Genomic DNA, 20,091 nt, shown 5'->3' with positions numbered 1-20,091 from the left:
TAGTTGTGGTCCTCTTATCACTTGCCACTTTCCATCCCAGTAGAGTGAGACTATTCTTGCAATTAATATCATCGAAAGCTATGGATAGAGAGAGTACTTATTTGACATTTTCCAAAAATAGCAAACCCCACTTGGTACAAGCTTCATTCAAAGAATCATTTTACAAAATAGAGTTTTAATATATATAGATGTAATGTCATGAGGGGATGGCCAACTTCTTTACATAATCGCTATGGAGAGGATTTTATCGATTTAGAAAAGTTTCGAGTTTTGACAACACACTGAATATAGAAGCATTAATTAGTCCGAGTTTGACACTTAACAGAGAAAAAAGAAGCTTCAAATTTTGCAGATGCCAATCACAAATACTACTACTACTAGTATTTACAGATTAGGTTGAGAATGGCGCTGTGTCCTCATCCAAATTCACCACAAACACACTCTACTATTCACAGATTTTACTTCTACTCCATTGATTAGTTGTCACTCAGTCTCGTCATACCTCAAATAAGTCGAAAGATTCGCTACGTCAATTTTAGCTGGATTCTGCCATCCCCTGGTCACTGCAAACAACAAACAAACCCGTTCCAGCAACCAAACAAGTACTCTGTTACCTGAGCTGTCCACATCGAGATTCTACGATAGAAGAATTTCAAAAGCAGCCAAATCAAAAGGAGTGGTAGGGAAGTTGATCTTAATCTCCAATATTTTCAAAGACGAAACCAGCTGCTTCAGTTTCTGTTGCGGATACAGGGAGCTTGTTTCCTTTCATTTTCTTGACATCCTGGCTAGAACAGATGAAAATTCTCCTAACCATGTTGCAGAATTCTCTGCAGAAAGATTTTGATATATCAAACATACAAACTAAAGAGGTTACGAAACAAGTTGTATATAACAAGGGGCATGAAAACTTACGGCCATGGATCATCACCCACAAGCATCATGTCCCCTTCATCATCCGTAAACACAATTTCCCATTTATTTCGTGACTGCAGCTCCCCCTTAATCTCAAACATTTCTTCCAACTCAGTAATAAGATTATCATATCCCTTCAAAGTTGTCAAATCCACTGCTCGACCAACAGCCACCCCTTGCATTTGTACCTACTCGAAGGATTTTTATGTCACGAATGGAGAATGAAATTAATCTTTCAGGCAAGTAACATATCAATCCTAAGAAAGAAGATTAATATCCAGTTACAATAATCTTCCGTATACCTTGGTGCGGCTTCTGGAGGAGTTGCTCTGTCTGCTCTGGATCTCCTTTGTTGGTACTTGCAACTGATCTTGCCTCAAGTCTTTAAACTCCTTTGAAACACTAGATTTCTGTTCTGAATCAGCTGAGGATAGAGCACTTGGGATGTGTACTTCACCACTATCGTTTGGTATATCAGCTAATCTTGAAGGAGCTATTGATGGACTTTTCAAATTGAACCCAAACAACCTGCAAGATGGCTGAGCATCTGGCATCCTTACATCAGTACATGCAGTACCAAGGGTATTAAACTGACTTCTTGAGTTTGGAGCTGAATGGTTTGAAATAACTGACCAAGCACTTTTACTCTCTTCAGTTTCTTCAGCATGCACATGAAGGGGAGGATGCCACCCTCCATCCGTACGAGTGGTTGGTACACCATCATTGCTGTGTTTCATAGGTGTGGTGCTAGCATCTGTTTGTTTAGTATGTGAGTTATTAATATAGCTGCTTCTTTGTCCTTCAAAACTGTGATTTATTTGATGGGCATCATGACCAAGGTTCCATGTAGGTGATGCAATTGAAGTTATAGTTTCTACAGCATTACCGTAACAAATAAAATAAAGTAAGACAATAGAGTACAGATATAGAAGCACACAGAATATCAAAATTTAGTGGAAAGCAAACCAACCAGGAACAGCAATTTCAATATGTGGTCGAAACCGTTTATTCTTTATGGTAGGTGGCTGAACTAGAGTTGGTGGAATTGATGCAACAAATGGATCTATCTCCCACGGAGAAACCCTTTCTGGCCTTGGGATGGATGCCGGTTCATCCCATTGAACCTGAGAAATAAAAAAAAAAGACATGTACAGTTTTAAGTCTTCAGCAATAAACAACAGATTCTGGAATAACAGAATGCGTACTGACCTTCAATGTTCTCCATTTCGAATCATTCCAGTGAGGCGACATATCTTCAACCCCAACAATCGTACCTGAGAACCTGACAGGAAAAATAGAATAAGACCTTTTAGCAACTCAAATAATGTACCACTGTACCAACTATGCAGTCAATGTCTACAAGTGTTTGACCAACCTTCTCTCAGGAGAATCATCTCCCTCGAAACGCATCTTGAATCTCATGCCAACTCCAAAGTCATGATTAATGGATTCTAGATATTTGTTCAGGCCAACTATGAACTGACTAGTCCTAAAATGAGTAGAAGCAAAAAAAACAAAAAAAAAACAGTTAAGATAAGTACAGATTATAAAATGCAAGGTTGCAATTCAAGGGAGATTGTTTCAGACCTTGGCTTGTAATAAACAACAAAGATGGTCTGAGTCATGACAGCATGAGATGCTGTTGCAAGCACTCCCAGGTGCATGCTCTGACTTGATATCACTGAAGAGGGTATAGAAATCTGTTGACGAGCATGGCGCCTGACCCCAACCCGCAAATCCCCATTCTCTCCCCTAGAGCAACAAAGGTATATGCATGAACTCAACTCAGAAAACAGAAATCCTCATAATGAAATGTTGTTTACGTATATAACATCTATAAGTACCTTAGAAATACAAAAGAGTCACCAGCGACTATGCGCTTAGAAGTGACAAATGTACTCCAACCTGTAGTTAGCAAATGCCTCCTAGGTTGACCTGTTCATTGAAAGCCAAATATATTTTTCAATTTCCCACTATATAAATTACTATCTATTAGTATCATGCCCGAAGAGCTACTATTTCCATGCCTGCTACAAGACCCAGGTGAATAAATTTCTTTATATAGTCTTAAAAAAACAATACAACATCAGTGACACCGAAAGTAAACTATTACTAGAAAACAAACACAGTATCTCACCTCTAAATATATGCTTGAATTGCCATTCATTTCCATGTAGATCCTTAGCAATCAATTCTTGTGTCGGAATCTGTAGGCTCATTTCCTGATAGGAGAACAATCATTGTCAGCAAATATAGAAAATTAGCATTGAATACATATGTATACAGATAAAGGAAACAGATAAATAGTTACCAATGGGGGAAGACACTCATTTGCATGTCTACGAAGGACAGAAAATCCACCGTGTGTGCTGGTATCCGAAGCAGTCAAAACTTTGCAGAACGAATGAACTGCCGGTCTAGGAGTCTCATCAATAGGACTATCCGGACTTCTTGGCTCGCTTTGCTACAAACATATTTACCCAGTTACATGTTTAAGTTGCAAACCAAAAAGATGCCTGCTTGAATTTTGAGCTGGGCACAACACGATGGCAATTTTCATAAACTCAAGGAGAAAGCGAAAATTAGCTCTTACATCTGATTCTGGCATCAAAGTAATTTGTGCATAAACTTCATCCGTATCCTTTTCAGCCTACATAGTCATACAAAAAAGCTGTGAATCACTCACCACTCAATAATTGAATCAACAACTGCATTTCCTTTAGTTGCCAATTCAAAGTAAATTGATAATAATTGGAAGCCATGCTATGCTATCGCTTATGCATAACAAATACAAAAAACACACAAACACCCTAAGCAACGGATCTACATCGAAAGAAGCAAACTACAGAGAGGCAATTACCAGTAGCTGAACGTTGAAAACTTTGCAAAGGATCTTCGGAGGCAAATTAAACATCGGTATCCTCTGATTCAATTCCTGATTCGTAGATGCCTCCAACTAACACATCCCAAAGTAAAGCATGGCTTTCAAATATCAGATAAAATCCAACCAAAATCCGAGATACGGCAAAAATTAAATCCAATAACCTACTCAAAGATCTGAACATTCAAGAAGAAAAAAACAAAATTAAGCAATTGCATTTTCAAGCACAACAGACCTGCTCCATGTGACCTTGTGGGAAATAGTAAACTCTTTCTCCAGCTTTGGGAACATCCACCAAAGGCCCCGCACAACCTCTCCATAGCTCCTCATACAACGAATCCTTGACAGAAACCCCTGAAAATTCACAAAACAACAAAATTCCTAAATTAAACTCACAAAATAGCAAGTACAAACAAATCAGTTCAGAAGAAACGAAAAATTATCTTAAAAACTCGGCTTCACCTGATGAAACATGCTGCTGCCGCTGAGAAACCGAGCCCCAATTCGCCATAACTCAACCAATACACGCACCTCTCCACTCTCCAACTAAAAATAACCTAGAAACCCCCAATCAAAAATACAAATATAATACACAAGGCAGCCAGCTGCAGCACTTCACCCTTCAAACCGCCGAACCAAACAATCAACGTAATCACAGCGAAACAGTATCCGCTTTGCTGAGCAAACTGCAATAGTTTAAACGAGAGCTCAAGGAATCTGAAGAAGAAGCTTAATATACTCTCTCTCTAGACTGCTGGGTCTTGTAAATTAATTAATGTGGGTTTGATTGTCTCCTTTTTCACTGCACACGCAGAGTGCGTGTGCATGTGGGTGGTTGCGTGACTAACCATGGTTAAGCCCTTAACCAGAGTCGGACGGCTCCGATGATGACACATTTTGGCGCTAAATTTGATGACACGTCAGATTTTAACAATACATATCTCATTTTAGTACTTGTGTCGTCTCCAATGGCAACATTAATTAGTATATTTTGTCTCGTGTTTCACTATTATTATTAATGATTATCATTAGTATATTCATGTGGTATTATGAAACAAAAATTTAATAAGCATTTTATTCAGGATGTTGATATTGTAATTCTCAAATGTATGCTACAATTGGAATAAATCTTGATTTATATAATTAATCATCGAAAATAAATATATTGATCAAGTTGTGTTTAAAATGGGTAGAGGAACAATACTGTTTAATCTTAGTGCTGTTAAAATTAATCTAAATTATCTTCAAGCACCCAAGACATATAAATAACATCATATAAGTATTTTGTCATCAAGTAGAAGCATAGTGAACTATTTACGGAGTATTTTTTTAATATGTTCAAATTAATAGTGGGCGCATATATAAATGGTGATTTATTTTTATGTAAAATTAATAATAACAATTTTTTGTGTATTGAAATCAAATAAAATATAAAGTAAAACAATAATGTTAATATAGCTAAATACAAAATGATAAACATAATATGTAACATAATATTATTCTTATTTTACAAAATGATAAACATAAAACAAATAACTGATTATGTATGGAGAAGATATGTTTTTTTATGTCGATCAATCGTTATTTTAGAAGGAAAAAGGTTTTATGCACGGTTCCATTAAGTGCTTTTAATATATACATTTATATAAGCAGTTGTAGTAAATAATTAAAGTATGTCCCATTATATTTGATTAGGTTTGTTTTAATATGTTTGAAATTAGTTAATCATGAAGCGTGTCAGTTTAAAATGAATCTATTTTAAAATATATTACGATTGACTAAATACTTAGAATGTTTATATATATATAGCAATCTTATGAATTACGTATTAGTCTTTCCCATAAATTCAAACAAATATATCCTTGATTAATTGCTTAAATGTTACTCCATTAATTGTACCCAATATTCTGAACAAAGGGTTTTCGTAATTAAATAAAATGTCCCAATTAAGACAAGTACATGGCCACTTGAGAGTTGAATAATATAAATTGGATCTTACTTCCAATTTTTTTGAGGAATTGTTTGGGAATATACTAATGTTTCCTATAATTGACTTTTCTCTTGTCCTCACTCACACTAGTTAGTTTCTTGACTCAGTTTACCTAATATTAATATTAATATTATTTTCAGATTAGTTGAATTTCTACACATGTTGTCATTGTTAGTTAGATATGCCATGATTTGTGAGGCTATATGGCTCTAATTTATTTTCTCGTGTTACTATATTAGTAATTTTGTAATTGCAATTGCACTAGAATGACCCAATAGCATTTTTACTATTCAAGCAGGGTTGATTCACTATTTTGAGGTTATGATGTTCAAGAATTTATATTCAGTGATAAATGGAAGATGAAATATTCGGAGGAAAAAGTTTTATCCGAATTCATTGCATCAAAGTGACAGCTTCTCCATATGCTGGGATAAAGTGGATTCAACAACATTTTGATGATATATTCAACATAATAATTATTCAAACTTTTTGTGTTTCTCACCTGTCAATCATGACCAAACTTGTACCATGGTCAATGCCAACAAAAAATTACCAAACTTTAAATAAAATCAAATTTAATTCCGTGTTCGATATATCTTAGTGATTTTTTCTCCATGTATACATTGTATTTACATGAGAGAGAATCATATTAAAATGCATTTACTATTTAATCCACGGCTAAAATTAATCATATATCATTAGATCTTAAAATGAGTGGATGAGATTAAAATTTATGTATTTCAATAAATAATAGATAAAATATCAACAAAAAGGCAAAATAGTAAATCTGGTAACATAATAATTTCACGGTTTTTTTATATCAACTAGTGTATTACAAATATCATCATAGTGACATGAGAATCTCAACACAAGTACTAGAAAATATCAACACAGTTTTATTGATATTGCTAAGATTTAATGGCTAAGATTAGCCTTAATTTTGGATTGCTAATTAGTTATCAATTGATTAAAATCCTATCTGAGAAATTGCAATTTAATACCCAAACAATTTGGTTTGATTTTATTAGCTGCGAAAAAAGTAGTTTGGATATTAAATTAGGGGAATTCCACAAAATAGGGGAATTCTTTTTTACTGAATTATTACTCCATTGATTGGAACTTGTAATTAAATAATGAAGGCAATTTTGCATTACCCCGAAAAAAGCAACTCTTTGTCCCCTCAAAAGGATATAAAATGTGAGGCATCATTAAGGTTTCTCAACTGTACAATGATTAATGACTTCTCTTAATTTTGATCAAGAAAAAGTAGTCGAGAAAAGCGAATCGTAACTGACAAGGTGAGCATTTAAGACCGCGTTTGCGGCGCGCGGCGGGCTCTTGAGGGAACGGCGCAGCCGCTGGCCCACAACCAACACACTACGACCCGGATGGATTGGATGCACTGCTGCAAGCCACTCACGCGTCGGGTGATGGATCCGCGAATTTCTGATGTTAGTAAAAGCTGGTAGAGAATGAAAACTACAACACACAGAATTTACGTGGTTCGATTTACTGAAGTAAATCTACGTCCACGGGAAGAAGGGAGGGCAAGATTGTATTGCTTGATCTGTTTTCTACAGCTTACAAATACAAACTTGCTATTTGCTATATGGTGTTTTATCTCTAGAGAGCTTAACCTTCTTCTATCTGATCTAAGTTCTATTTATATCTTGAACTAAGATCGTGGCTTGCATCACCACCCTAAGTCGTGGATGTCGTGTAGGTCATGGCCTAAGATCGTGGATGTAGCGTAGGTCATGGCCTACGATCGTGGCCTGAGTTGACACCACGTGGTAGTGGGTGTGTTGGACATCCTGTATGGGTCCACTAACTCCTTGTTCGGTCGAATACTGAGACCGAACTGCTTTGGTTGCCGATCTGAGAGTAGAGCTTGATGCCGACCTGAGAGCAGAGCTTGATTGGATGGCTTTTACCGAGCTGTAGGCTGAGGCCGAACTCTTTGGTAATGCCGAACTCATACTCCTGCTTTGGTTGCCGATCTGAGAGTAGAGCTTGATGACGACCTGAGAGCAGAGCTTGATAGGTTGGCTTTTACCGAGCTGTAGGCTGAGGCCGAACTCTTTGGTAATGCCGAACTCATACTCTTCCTTGGGCTTTGGGCTGATGGGCCGTCATTGCTGTTGGGCTTGTTTAGTACGCACCCCATCACTACCCCCCCCGAAAAGCGAAGTGAATCACTTCGGCGAAGCGAGTCACTTCGGCATTCTGGAAAAGGGTACGGGGGAGGCTGAAGTCAGGGGACGTGCCCTGCGCGTGACTGCATTAAATGCGGCATTAAATGCGACAGTAAAATCCGGCCGTCGAATCCTGAAAAGGTGGAATATGAAACGGTGCGATGATTTGAAATCTTTTCCAAATCTGATAAATACCGCCTTTCTTCATCATTTGAACACCTTGCTATTGGCTTCTTCTGCACTCTCTATCTTTTTGCGTGAAAAATTTCCTTCCGCTTTCAAAAATTTCCTCAGGATTTCTTCAAACTTTCAAAGAGTAAGAACCATGTCTGCTTCTTCTTCGTCTGAGTCTGGTAGCGGTAGAAAAGGGGGTAAGGGGTCTTCTAGCCGGAAAGAATCCGGGGAGAAGACCGTAGAGTATTTTCACAGTATCTTGAGTAAGGATACTGTGATATCCCTTTACGAAAAATACTCTTTTCCTGGGGGGAAGGCGGTGGTTCCCGACGATGATCATAGGGCTAACGACCCGCCGGAGGGTTATGCCACCGTTTACGAAGCCTGCTTAGAATGCGGGCTTCGTTTCCCTCTTCCCCCACCTTTTGTAGAGCTTCTTGATTTTTTTCAACTCCCTTTAGGTCAGGTGACTCCGAATTCTTGGAGGCACTTGTCGGCTTTTGCTGCCGAACTCCGTAGGTTAGATAAGGATCTGTCTCTGCGGGCAATCCTTAATTTTTTCCAATTTAAAAGGAAGGGATCTTGGTTTTACTTGATCCCCTTACAGCCTTTTAGGGCGTTCTGCAAAACCAAGTGGCCGAAATGGCAAAACCGCTTCTTTTTTTATAATAGGACAGCGGCTCCGGGCTTCCCCTGGAGAGGGCCGAAGTCCGTGATTCCTCATCCTCGGTTAGAACCATTGGCCGAGCTCGATGGCGAGCTCAACAAGATTCCCGTAGTTAGGAAACAATACACGGAGTCTGAGCTCGTCAAGGGCGACGTCGTGTTCGACATCTCGTCTTCGGACGAAGAGGCCGAGGGTGAGGATTTCTCTTTACCTTTATGTTCTACTGCTTTAACGAAGAAAACTAACCTTGCTTTCTTGCTTTTTGGCAGTGTACATGCTGAACAAGGCTACCCGAAAATCTTCGGAGTCCAAGGAGCCGGAGAGAGAGAAGGCTACCAGCTCGGCGTCTGATGCCGAGAGGACTCCGAAAAGGCAAAAAAACCTCTTCGGATCCGAAGAAGCCGGAGTCAACTTCGGCAAAGGGGAGGGGGAAGGCCCAGAAGCCCCCGAGAGCGCCAGAGAAAGACGTGGTCTTGGCGCCTCCTTCGGAACATATCTGTGAGCCGTTTTTATGGCCCACGGACTTCGCCGAGGTGAATTCTCTTCTTGATTTTCTGGCCTTGCTTTTTTCCTGTATTTTTTGTGGTCCCTTTGTTGACTTTTTTCTTTATTCATTTTCAGAGGAACGATATGCTCTCCAAGCTCGTCGCCGTCGAACTCTCCAAAGCGTCCAATGACTATGCTGAGATGCAGAGGAAGTTGGCGGCTGCTTGTCATCGGGCCGAACAGGCTGAGGCTAACTTTGAGAGGGCCAGAGCTGCTAGGATTTCGGCCCAGGATGAAGCTCAGTTTGCCAAAAACCAGCTCGTCATCCAGCGGGAGCAGACGAAACGGAGGGATGCTGCTGCCGTGGTTGCCCAAGGGGAGGCTCTCCGTGTTTACACGGAGAAACTCTTTTTGAGCAGCCAGTTCTCGGCCTTTGTCGGTAGTCTGGTAAGGCTAATTGCCGATAAGGGCGAGCAGGGGGCCGACGTCGTGCTGCCTCTGTACAGCCGAGAGATAGCAGCTCGGCTTCAGAATCTGCCGCTCCTTGAGGAGCTCGCTTCATCCTCGGTCCTGCTTTCTGCAGACCGAGTCCGGAGTTGTCGAGCTGATCGGGACGAGAACCTGGAGGCTATCTTTGCCTCCGTGGGACCCGTTTCACCCGCTTCGACTTACAACGGAGAGGGTGAGGCCGAGCCGCTGGAGCCGGAGGCCGAAGTCGAGCGGGCCGGGCATCCGGAGAAGGAAGCCGATCAGGAGGCGGAGGCGAGGCCGGCAGGAGGCGAGGCCGAGGCTGAGGTAGCTCAGGAGAAAGAAGCTGAACCAGAGCGAGGAGCCGGAGACGAAGCTGGCGGAGTATGATTTCGTCTCCCTTCTCTTACTCTGGTTTCTTCCTTGTAAAATGGCCTTGAAGCCCTCTTAGTGTAAAAAATTTTCCTTGTGAATGAAAAATTCTCTACACTTGTCTTCGTATAGCTTTTCGTACTCGCCTTTACTCCTATTGTATTTTACTATCTGCTCGGTACAGCTGCCGAACTAATATAGCTGCTTTGTACTTAAGGAGATGGAGATACTTTACTGGAAGCGGCTGTACTCTTCGGCTTTAGACGAAGCTGAGAAAAGAGCTATAGCCGATCAGACGAAGAATGACGAGCTTCTGGCTCGTTTAGTGAAGCTGGAGGCCGATATCAAAGACTTAGAGTCCGATAAGAAGGATCTGGAGGCCGAGCTGAATACGACCGTTGCTGAGAGGACTGCGTACGAGGATTACATCCGTGTGCGCGGGGGATTGACCATATCAGATGTTCAGAGTCGAGTTGACGAACTGTGGGAGGAATATCATGTACTCCGGAGGAACAATGCGCTGGAGAGCTCGGCTTGCCAACAAGTTGTGAAATCATTACGGCGCTGGGCTTCTCGGTACGACATTGTTCTTTCTCGGCGCTCCTCCATAGAAAGATTCCTTCGGCATACCGTGCCAACAGATGCTCGCACTCCAGATCAAACCTCTGGTTCCCTTGTTCAAAATCCTACTCCCAGCCAACAACGAACTCCGGGACAGCCGGAAACGTCAAGACGAGAACGGGCTCAGGAGCAACCGGAATCGTCAAGACAGGGACGGACTGAAATTCGCCGAGGAGTTGTGACTATGAGCGAGCAAGATCAGCAGATGCTTATTGCAGAGACTCTTCATCGCCGAGGTGTTAGGACTTCTCGGGCTCGGGGAAGAGGCGTTGGGTCGAGGATAGCATCTCGTCGACCTGCTTATTCTTCATCTGCTCGGAACAACCGAACTCGGCTTCCAGAGGATTTTGCAGATAGGTGGCTTAACTTCAGCAACCCTGGACAGTAGAATAGTCCTTTGTAATAGCGTAACGCAATTTTGTAGGGTAGCTAAGTTGTATGCCGAACAAGATTTGAAAAATGAAATTTTGTTTTCGCTTCTAACACTGTATTTACAGCTTAGCGAAAAAATTTCATCGTACTCGTCCTCGGTCTTATGAAGTAAACTTCTTTGACCGGACTTGGGCCTTGGTCTTATGAAGTAAACTTCTTTGACCGGACTTGGTCCTTGGTCTGATGAAATAAACATCTTTGACCGGACTCGTCTTTGGTCTGATGAAATAAACATCTTTGACCGGACTCGTCTTTGGTCTGATGAAATAAACATCTTTGACCGGACTTGGTCCTTGGTCTGATGAAATAAACATCTTTGACCGGACTCGTCTTTGGTCTGATGAAATAAACATCTTTGACCGGACTCGTCTTTGGTCTGATGAAATAAACATCTTTGACCGGACTCGTCTTTGATCTGATGAAATAAACATCTTTGACCGGACTCGTCTTTGGTCTGATGAAATAAACATCTTTGACCGGACTTGGTTTGTGTTCTAATTTGGCGATTTTTTGTCGCCGGGATCGAACTTTCCCTTGTCCTAATTCGGCGAGTTTTATCGCGTGGATCGGACTTTCCCTGTTAACCGAAGTGGTCTTATGCAGTAAACCTCTTTGACTAGACATGGTCGTCCCCGGTCTTATGAGGTAAACTTCTTTGACCGAACTTGGTCGTCCTAATTCGGCGAGGTTTATCGCGTGGATCGGACTTTCCCTTATTGCAGTTCGTTTCAGACGAAGTGCTTGTTAAGCTGAATTGTGGTCTTGTATCCTCCTTGGAAGCTTGGACTCACAATCGTTGGCTTATTGCAGTTCGTTTCAGACGGACTGCTTGTTAAGCTGAATTGTGGTCTTATATCCTCCTTAGAAGCTTGGACTCACAATAGTCTTTAATAATCGATCTAAAAAGGGGATCAGTCTTTAAAGAACGATATACCTTGGTACCATTTGTAAGAGACGACAAGCACATCGAGACAAAACACATAGAGAAAAAATGAAAAAGACGAAGGAAAAAAACTTTAAACCCATTTTTTTTTTAAAAAACGACAAGTAAAAGGTACAAGTAAAAAACAAACAAATAAAAACACATACCCCTATGACCGAACTAGACACGAGACGGACTGACCGGACTTTTGTCTCTTACAAGTGGAACTTCTTGAGGTTGGAGATGTGCCATGTTCGGGGTACTTGTTCTCCTGACATGTGAGTCAATTTATAAGACCCTTTGCCGAGGACTTCTGACACCCGATATGGACCCTCCCATGTGGGTTCGAGTTTGCCCAGCTTTTCTGCTCGGCTTACTTCGTTGTTTCTCAAGACGAGATCTCCCACTTGAAATTGAAGCTTTTTCACCCTTTGGTTATAATACCGGGCTACTTGCTCCTTATACTTGGCTGCTTTTATGCATGCCAATTCTCTTCTTCTTTCTTCGGCGAGATCTAGTTCTGCTCTCAGTCCGTCGTCATTCATTTCTGAGGAGAAATTTAGAGTTCGGGGACTGGGTACGCCGATCTCCACCGGAATTACGGCTTCAGTGCCGTACACCAGACTATACGGAGTTTCACCGTTGGAGGTTTTGGGTGTAGTTCGGTAGGACCATAGGACTTGAGGGAGATTTTCTACCCATTGTCCTTTGGCTTGTTCTAACCGAGCTTTTAACCCTTTCACCAGAATCCGGTTCGTTACTTCCGTTTGTCCGTTTGCTTGGGGATGGGAGACCGAAGTGAACCGCTGTTGAATGTTCAGCTCTTGGCACCAATTCTTGAACGTCTTGTCGGTGAACTGAGTCCCATTATCCGAGATGAGGATGTGGGGTATGCCAAATCGGCACACTATGTTCTTCCAGACGAAGTCCAATGCCTTTGAGCTCGTTATCGTAGCTAGTGGTTCGGCCTCCACCCACTTCGTGAAGTAGTCCACGGCAACGATAAGGAATTTCATTTGCCGAGGAGCTTGAGGAAGTGGTCCCACTATGTCTATGCCCCATTGCATGAAAGGCCAAGGGCTTTGCATAGTGTATAGATCGGTCTGCGGCATCCTTGGGACATTTGCATGAATTTGGCACTTCGTACACTTCTTGACGAGCTGCACTGCCTCTTGTACCATGGTTGGCCAATAATATCCCCATCTCAGAACTTTTGTAGCTAAAGCTCTGGCTCCGATGTGGCTACCGCACGATCCTTCATGAACTTCTCTGAGGATGTAGTCCGTCTCTTCTGGTCCTACGCACCGCAACAACGGCTGGAGGTAAGACTTTCTAAAGAGGACTCCTTCATGAAGTTCGTACCGAAGTGCTCGGCACGTGATCTTCCGAGCTTCTCTCTTATCCTCGGGCAATTGTCCTTGATCCAGATACCGCAAGATCGGCGTCATCCAGTTCGGCGAGCTGGATACTGAATGTACCTCGGCTTCATCAATGCTTCGATGCATTAATTCTTCCACCTTTGAGCTCGGATCTGAGGCCAACTTACTTAAGGTATCTGCTCGGCTATTTTCCGCTCTGGGAATGCGGATTATCCGAAAATAGGAGAAACTTCGGCTGATGCTTCGCGCTTTGTCCAAATACTTCTTCATTCTCTCGTCACGAGCTTCACTTGTACCCAACATGTGATTTACTATGACTTGTGAATCACAATGGACTTTGAGAGATTTGACGAGCAGACTTTGCGCTAACTGGAGTCCGGCCAGGAGGGCTTCGTACTCGGCTTCATTATTAGTAGTGCGGAATAGGAAACGAAGTGAGTAGGTTACCTCGTGTCCGTCGGGAGCGACAAGTAAAATACCAGCTCCACTTCCCATCTTGTTTGAAGCTCCATCTACGAATCCGCTCCAGCAGTCCGGCGGCTCTACTTCGGATTCCAAGGGCTGTGCTAGTTCGGCATTGGCAGAATTCTTCTGTTCGGCAATAACGGGAATTGCTTGATCGAACTTCGCTTCTGCAAGAAAATCCGCCAAGGCTTGTCCCTTGATGGCTTTCCGAGGTAGATATTCAATTGTGTGCTCTCCCAACTCTATAGCCCACTTGGCGATTCTGCCTGATGCTTCTGGTTTGGTCAACACTTGCCGAAGTGGCAGATCAGTTAAGACGCATACCTTGTGAGCATAGAAGTATGGCCGCAGTCTCCTTGCTGCATTTACTAATGCTAGAGCAATCCTTTCCAGAGGTTGATACCTGGTTTCTGGACCTCTTAATGCTCGGCTTGTAAAATAGATGGGAAGCTGCTTTAGGCCTTCTTCTCGTACAAGCACCGCGCTGATGGTTTGATCCGATGCCGCTAAGTATAAGAATAGTACTTCGGCTTCGGTTGGAGCAGAGAGAATAGGAAGTTCGGCTAGATAACTTTTGAGCTCGTCAAAGGCCCTTTTCTGCTCGGCTCCCCACTCGAACTTTGGTGCCTTTTTCAACACCTTGAAGAACGGCAGTTGCTTTTCGGCTGCTTGGGAAAGGAATCGATTCAGTGCGGCTAGACATCCGGTTAGCCTTTGCACGTCATGTATGGACTTCGGCATTGCCATGTTCTGAACGACTTGAACTTTTGAGGGGTTTGCCTTGAGTCCGTCCTTTGAAACCCAACAACCCAGAAACTTTCCCGAATCTACCAAAAAGGTACACTTTTGGGGATTAAGTTTGAGGTTGGCTTTCTTGAGCACGTTGAGAGTGGACTTGAGGTTGTGCTCGTACTCCGAAGTGCTTTTGCTTTTGACGACTATATCGTCAACATATACTTCGACCTCCTTTCCAATCAGGTGCCGAAAAAGCTTGTCTACCATCCTTTGATAAGTGGCTCCGGCATTCTTTAAACCGAATGGCATCTTTTTATAAGCGAAAATGCCGAAATCAGTAATGAAGGCCGTTTTTGAAGCGTCAATCTCATCCATTAAAACCTGATGGTATCCTTTGTATAAATCAAGAAAACAGAAAATTTCGAAGCCGATCAAAGCTTCTACTTTTTTATCTATGTTCGGAAGGGGATAGCAATCTTTGGGACAGTGCTTATTTAGATCGGTGAAATCTATGCACATCCGCCATCCTCCTTCCTTTTTCTTGATCATGACAGGATTGGCTACCCACGAAGGATACTTCACTTCGAATAACACATCCGCCTTCAATAATTGACGGACTTCGTCATGGATGACTTGACTTCGTTCTGCCGCAAAGAGTCTTTGCTTCTGTTTTATCGGCCGGACCGAAGGATCAATATTTAAACGATGAGTGATTACCTCGGGGGGCACTCCGGTCATGTCCAACGGAGACCATGCAAAGACGTCTTTGTACTCCTTGAGGAGCTGGATGGTTTTTTTCCCGAAGTAGAGGCGTTCCCGCGAAACCGATCTTGACCGTTCTGGATGGATCATCTTCGTATAACTGAACGGTCATTGAGTTCGGCTCTGGTGTGACTTCGGTAATTTCGCTTGCCTCTGACTCCGGCTGCTGTGATTGCTATGCTTGATGATGCCGATCTGATTGCTCGGCACTTTTAAGCGCAATCTGCAGACACTCTTTTGCTCTCTTTTGATCACCTCGGATGACCGCTATCCCCCCTTTAGTGGGGAGCTTGATGGTGAGATGATAAGTAGAGCAAACGGCCCGAACTGCGTTGAGCCAGTCTCTTCCCAGGATGATGTTGTACGGAGACCGAGCTTTTACCACAAAGAACTCAATCATCGTACTGGAGCTAGTAGGCGCTTTCCCCACCGTGATCGGAAGGCTGATAATACCTTCAGGGCGGGTGTCCTCCTGGGCGAAGCTCTTCAGGGGAAGCGGAGCCGGACTGAGCCGAGCTGGGTCCACTTCTAGTTTGTCGAAGCACTCTTTAAAAAGAATGCTAACCGACGCTCCTGTATCCACAAACACCCTGTGGATTAGTTTGTTTGCCACTCCGGCTTGGATGACAATGGCGTCTTGGTGAGGAGAGATGGCCGGGACGGGATCAGCATCCGAGAACGTAATCACTTCGTCCTGCTTCAGCCTTTTATGCGTTGGCTCCTCTCGATTGGAGCCTCTGCGCTCTGACTTCAGGGACGACTTGGTCTTCCCGGCAGGGAGAGCGTCGATAGTCTGGATTACTCCATCATATTGCGGCTCGTCATCGTCTTCGGGATCCGGCTGCCTTTTCAGATCCTGAAGAGCGCAGTTCGCACCTCTCTGCTTTTTATTCTTCTTTGACTGCTTGCTTTGGTATTTTTTCAATGTCCCTGCCTTCACAAGAACATCGATACCTGCAGCCAAGTTTCTGCACTCCTCGGTATCGTGACCGTGGTCTTGATGGTAGGAGCAGTAGTTATCCCGGGGTCGGCGCGCGGCTGATTTCGTCATCCGCTTTGGCTTTTCGAACAGGTCAGAGTGCAGTTCGAAAATTTCCGCTCTCGGCTTGTTCAGCGGTACGAACTGAGCGGGCGGCTTCTCGGGATTGAGACGGGGTCCCAATCTGTCTTGTACCGGAGCCTTTTGAATTCTTTCAAATGGAGTCCGGCGAGGATGCCCCTGATCGCTATGATCGGGCTTTCTTCTGTCTCCTCGGGACGATGAGCTGTCTAACGACCGTTTGCGACGGTCTGCCTCATCGGCCCGGGAGTACTGGTCCGCAATGTCCCACATTTCCTGAGCTGTCTGCGGACCGCACTCAACGAGCTTCCTGTAGAGAGCTCCGGGCAGGATTCCATTTTGGAATGCCGAGATGACAAGCAGATCGTTGAGATCGTCTACTTGCAAGCATTCCTTGTGGAATCTTGTCATAAAGTCGCTGATTTTTTCGTCGCGACCTTGACGAATGGAAAGCAGCTGAGCCGAAGTGATTCGGGCTTCCGCTTTCTGAAAGAACCTCCTGTGGAAGGCATCCATTAGATCTCGGTAAGATCTGATGCTGCCCTGGGGGAGGCTATCGAACCACCTTCTCGCGTTCCCGATGAGCAGCTCGGGAAACAGCTTGCACATGTGGACCTCGTTGAGACCCTGGTTCGCCATGTTATATTGATAGCGTCCCAAGAAATCATGAGGATCCACGAGTCCGTCATAGGTTATCGACGGAGTTCGGTAGTTCTGTGGTAGGGGAGTTCGGGTAATATCGTCCGAGAACGGAGTCCTCAATGCTCCGTACACGGCGAACCCGACATTTCTTCGGTATGGAGGAGATGGAGTTCTCCTGTGATTCCGGTACCGAGGATTCTTTCTCCTGGAAGACATGACACTACTGCGGTAGTGACTGTCTCGTATGGAGGGAGAGGGAGAATCCGCCGTTTTCGTCTCCGGCTGCTTTTGGCTTTTTTGCAGGAAGGTTAAGAATTCCTCCTGCTTTTCAGCCAAAAACAGCTTGACAGCCTCGTTCAAATCGGGCTGCTGGGAAGACTCAGTGGGACGATTTTTGGAGCGACTTGTTCCTCCGCCATGAGAACTGGTGGTGGATTTATCCCTAGGCTGTTTTCCAGACCTATGGGATGGATTGGCCTCCTCCTGGTTCTCACGGGCAGGAATACGGGTACTCTGCGATCTGGTATGCATTTTTTGGGTGGAAAAAATGGTCAAAAATTCGCTTTATCACAAATTTGGTTCTCTGGTTCCCACAGACGGCGCCAGTGATGGATCCGCGAATTTCTGATGTTAGTAAAAGCTGGTAGAGAATGAAAACTACAACACACAGAATTTACGTGGTTCGATTTACTGAAGTAAATCTACGTCCACGGGAAGAAGGGAGGGCAAGATTGTATTGCTTGATCTGTTTTCTACAGCTTACAAATACAAACTTGCTATTTGCTATATGGTGTTTTATCTCTAGAGAGCTTAACCTTCTTCTATCTGATCTAAGTTCTATTTATATCTTGAACTAAGATCGTGGCTTGCATCACCACCCTAAGTCGTGGATGTCGTGTAGGTCATGGCCTAAGATCGTGGATGTAGCGTAGGTCATGGCCTACGATCGTGGCCTGAGTTGACACCACGTGGTAGTGGGTGTGTTGGACATCCTGTATGGGTCCACTAACTCCTTGTTCGGTCGAATACTGAGACCGAACTGCTTTGGTTGCCGATCTGAGAGTAGAGCTTGATGCCGACCTGAGAGCAGAGCTTGATTGGATGGCTTTTACCGAGCTGTAGGCTGAGGCCGAACTCTTTGGTAATGCCGAACTCATACTCCTGCTTTGGTTGCCGATCTGAGAGTAGAGCTTGATGACGACCTGAGAGCAGAGCTTGATAGGTTGGCTTTTACCGAGCTGTAGGCTGAGGCCGAACTCTTTGGTAATGCCGAACTCATACTCTTCCTTGGGCTTTGGGCTGATGGGCCGTCATTGCTGTTGGGCTTGTTTAGTACGCACCCCATCATCGGGCTAGTACTTTCATTGACATATCTTAGAATTGACATGAGGAGTTCCCTTTATTCCCGATTTTGGGAACTCCCTATTGAGGACCTCTTCAATCCGTGTTAAGTATCCAGAGCGGAAACCATTGTCGCTTTTCCAACCACGAGCAACAAGATCTTTCAAGGTCCACATTACTACTTCCTCCTCGCGTGCTGACCAACTTCGCCTTGTACGATCTCCCCTTGCCCTCGTACCAGTCCCGAGCCCACTGCTGTCTGAGTATATAAAATGTGGAGATGTTGCAAGCTTTTTATCAATGAAAACATAATTGAATGAATTGAATGAAGGTGGAACTATATATGAAAGATCACCCTCAACGATGACCGATTACTGACCTTGTGTCTCGAGATTTTTTTCAAAGGAATTCATTCTGTAGTAACCGTCGTTCATGGTTCTAGTTACCTCTTGCAATAAGACAATAAATAGTATATTATTAGAAATAGACATAAACATAGACATAGATATTATAGCATATCCATATACACTATAAATGCAGATTTTAATAACCAAAATCACATGTTCTAACAAATGCATATCCTCATTTGGGACACTAAATATTTGACTCGGGCATTGGCTGAAATTAAACAAAGAACAGGAATGATGAAGATGCACATGTTTATGTGTTAGTTCCACCCCGTTAACAAGCTCTTTGAGTGCAACGCACATAGCCACATTTTGCAGACAAGGAAAAGAGTATTATTTTGTCCAAACTTTTTTCAAGCTCCATGTGTAGAAAGCCACATTGTACATAGATTACATAGCCACATCTTTACAAATTTTACAGCAAGAACTATACAAAAACAGTGATAATAGTTTCTGTACTAGGAAGATGTCAATCAAGAAGTCAAAGGCATACCCTAGTTAGCAAAATTCAACAGAAGAAACACAAACATAGAGGTTCCAATACAGAAAATTTAAAAATCGAAGACCTCTAAAGCAAGATTCCATTTTGATAAAGGAAAAATCAGGAAAAAAATTCGAGTTCATGAAGATGAGTCCGTGCTCACAAAAATATAAATTACATCGAGGTTATGTGACTGCCTGTCTGTCTAACTAGGCAAACACCTCGATTTATTATGCTAATTATGTTAAAAGTTTGATTTATATATAGATCCCACTATTAAATTTATAGTTCTTGAAAAGGCCATTATTATGCTTTATTAACCGACCCTTCAACCCCCAAAGAGTTGCATTCTTTCATTTTTATAGCAATTATTATAGGACATATTACATATATATGCTCATATTCCAGTAATTAACTCACGGTAGTAAATTAATTAATTGATACTAGAATGATTGAAAATTAAGTTATACAGAGTAGAAAAGAAAAAAAGATATTGAGTCATGTATTAAAGCTAAAATTATGAACTCATATTATTAGACCATGGATAACATAATGATAGAATGACTATCTTTAAGGAGGATTGCAAATGCGTACGCGAATAAAATCCGACCTGGATTTGAGTTTGAAAAGAAAAGGAAAAGAAGTGAAATAGAAAAGGCAAAATGACTCTTATAATTTTGACAAAAATATAGTGCT

General features: G+C 42.8%; 1 protein-coding gene across 1 annotated transcript; it reads right to left on the bottom strand.

Moving 5' to 3' along the window:
- Window positions 1-268: 268 nt before the first annotated feature.
- Window positions 269-4,560, bottom strand: LOC121782434 (auxin response factor 9-like). The gene is made up of 14 exons (XM_042180283.1): window positions 4,259-4,560; window positions 4,032-4,150; window positions 3,776-3,871; window positions 3,509-3,565; window positions 3,227-3,379; window positions 3,053-3,137; window positions 2,760-2,850; window positions 2,503-2,667; window positions 2,291-2,404; window positions 2,125-2,197; window positions 1,886-2,039; window positions 1,218-1,789; window positions 916-1,103; window positions 269-830 (listed from the first exon to the last, which is right to left on the bottom strand). The coding sequence occupies exons 1-14, from the start codon at window positions 4,305-4,307 to the stop codon at window positions 695-697; spliced, it is 2,052 nt and encodes a 683-aa protein (XP_042036217.1). The 5' UTR covers window positions 4,308-4,560; the 3' UTR covers window positions 269-694.
- Window positions 4,561-20,091: the final 15,531 nt, after the last annotated feature.

The sequence above is a fragment of the Salvia splendens genome, chromosome 20 (genome assembly GCF_004379255.2).
Source record: "Salvia splendens isolate huo1 chromosome 20, SspV2, whole genome shotgun sequence".
NCBI classification, from domain to species: Eukaryota; Viridiplantae; Streptophyta; class Magnoliopsida; order Lamiales; family Lamiaceae; genus Salvia; species Salvia splendens.
Note: the sequence above shows the minus strand (reverse complement) of the source record. Positions and strands in the feature narration are given on the sequence as shown.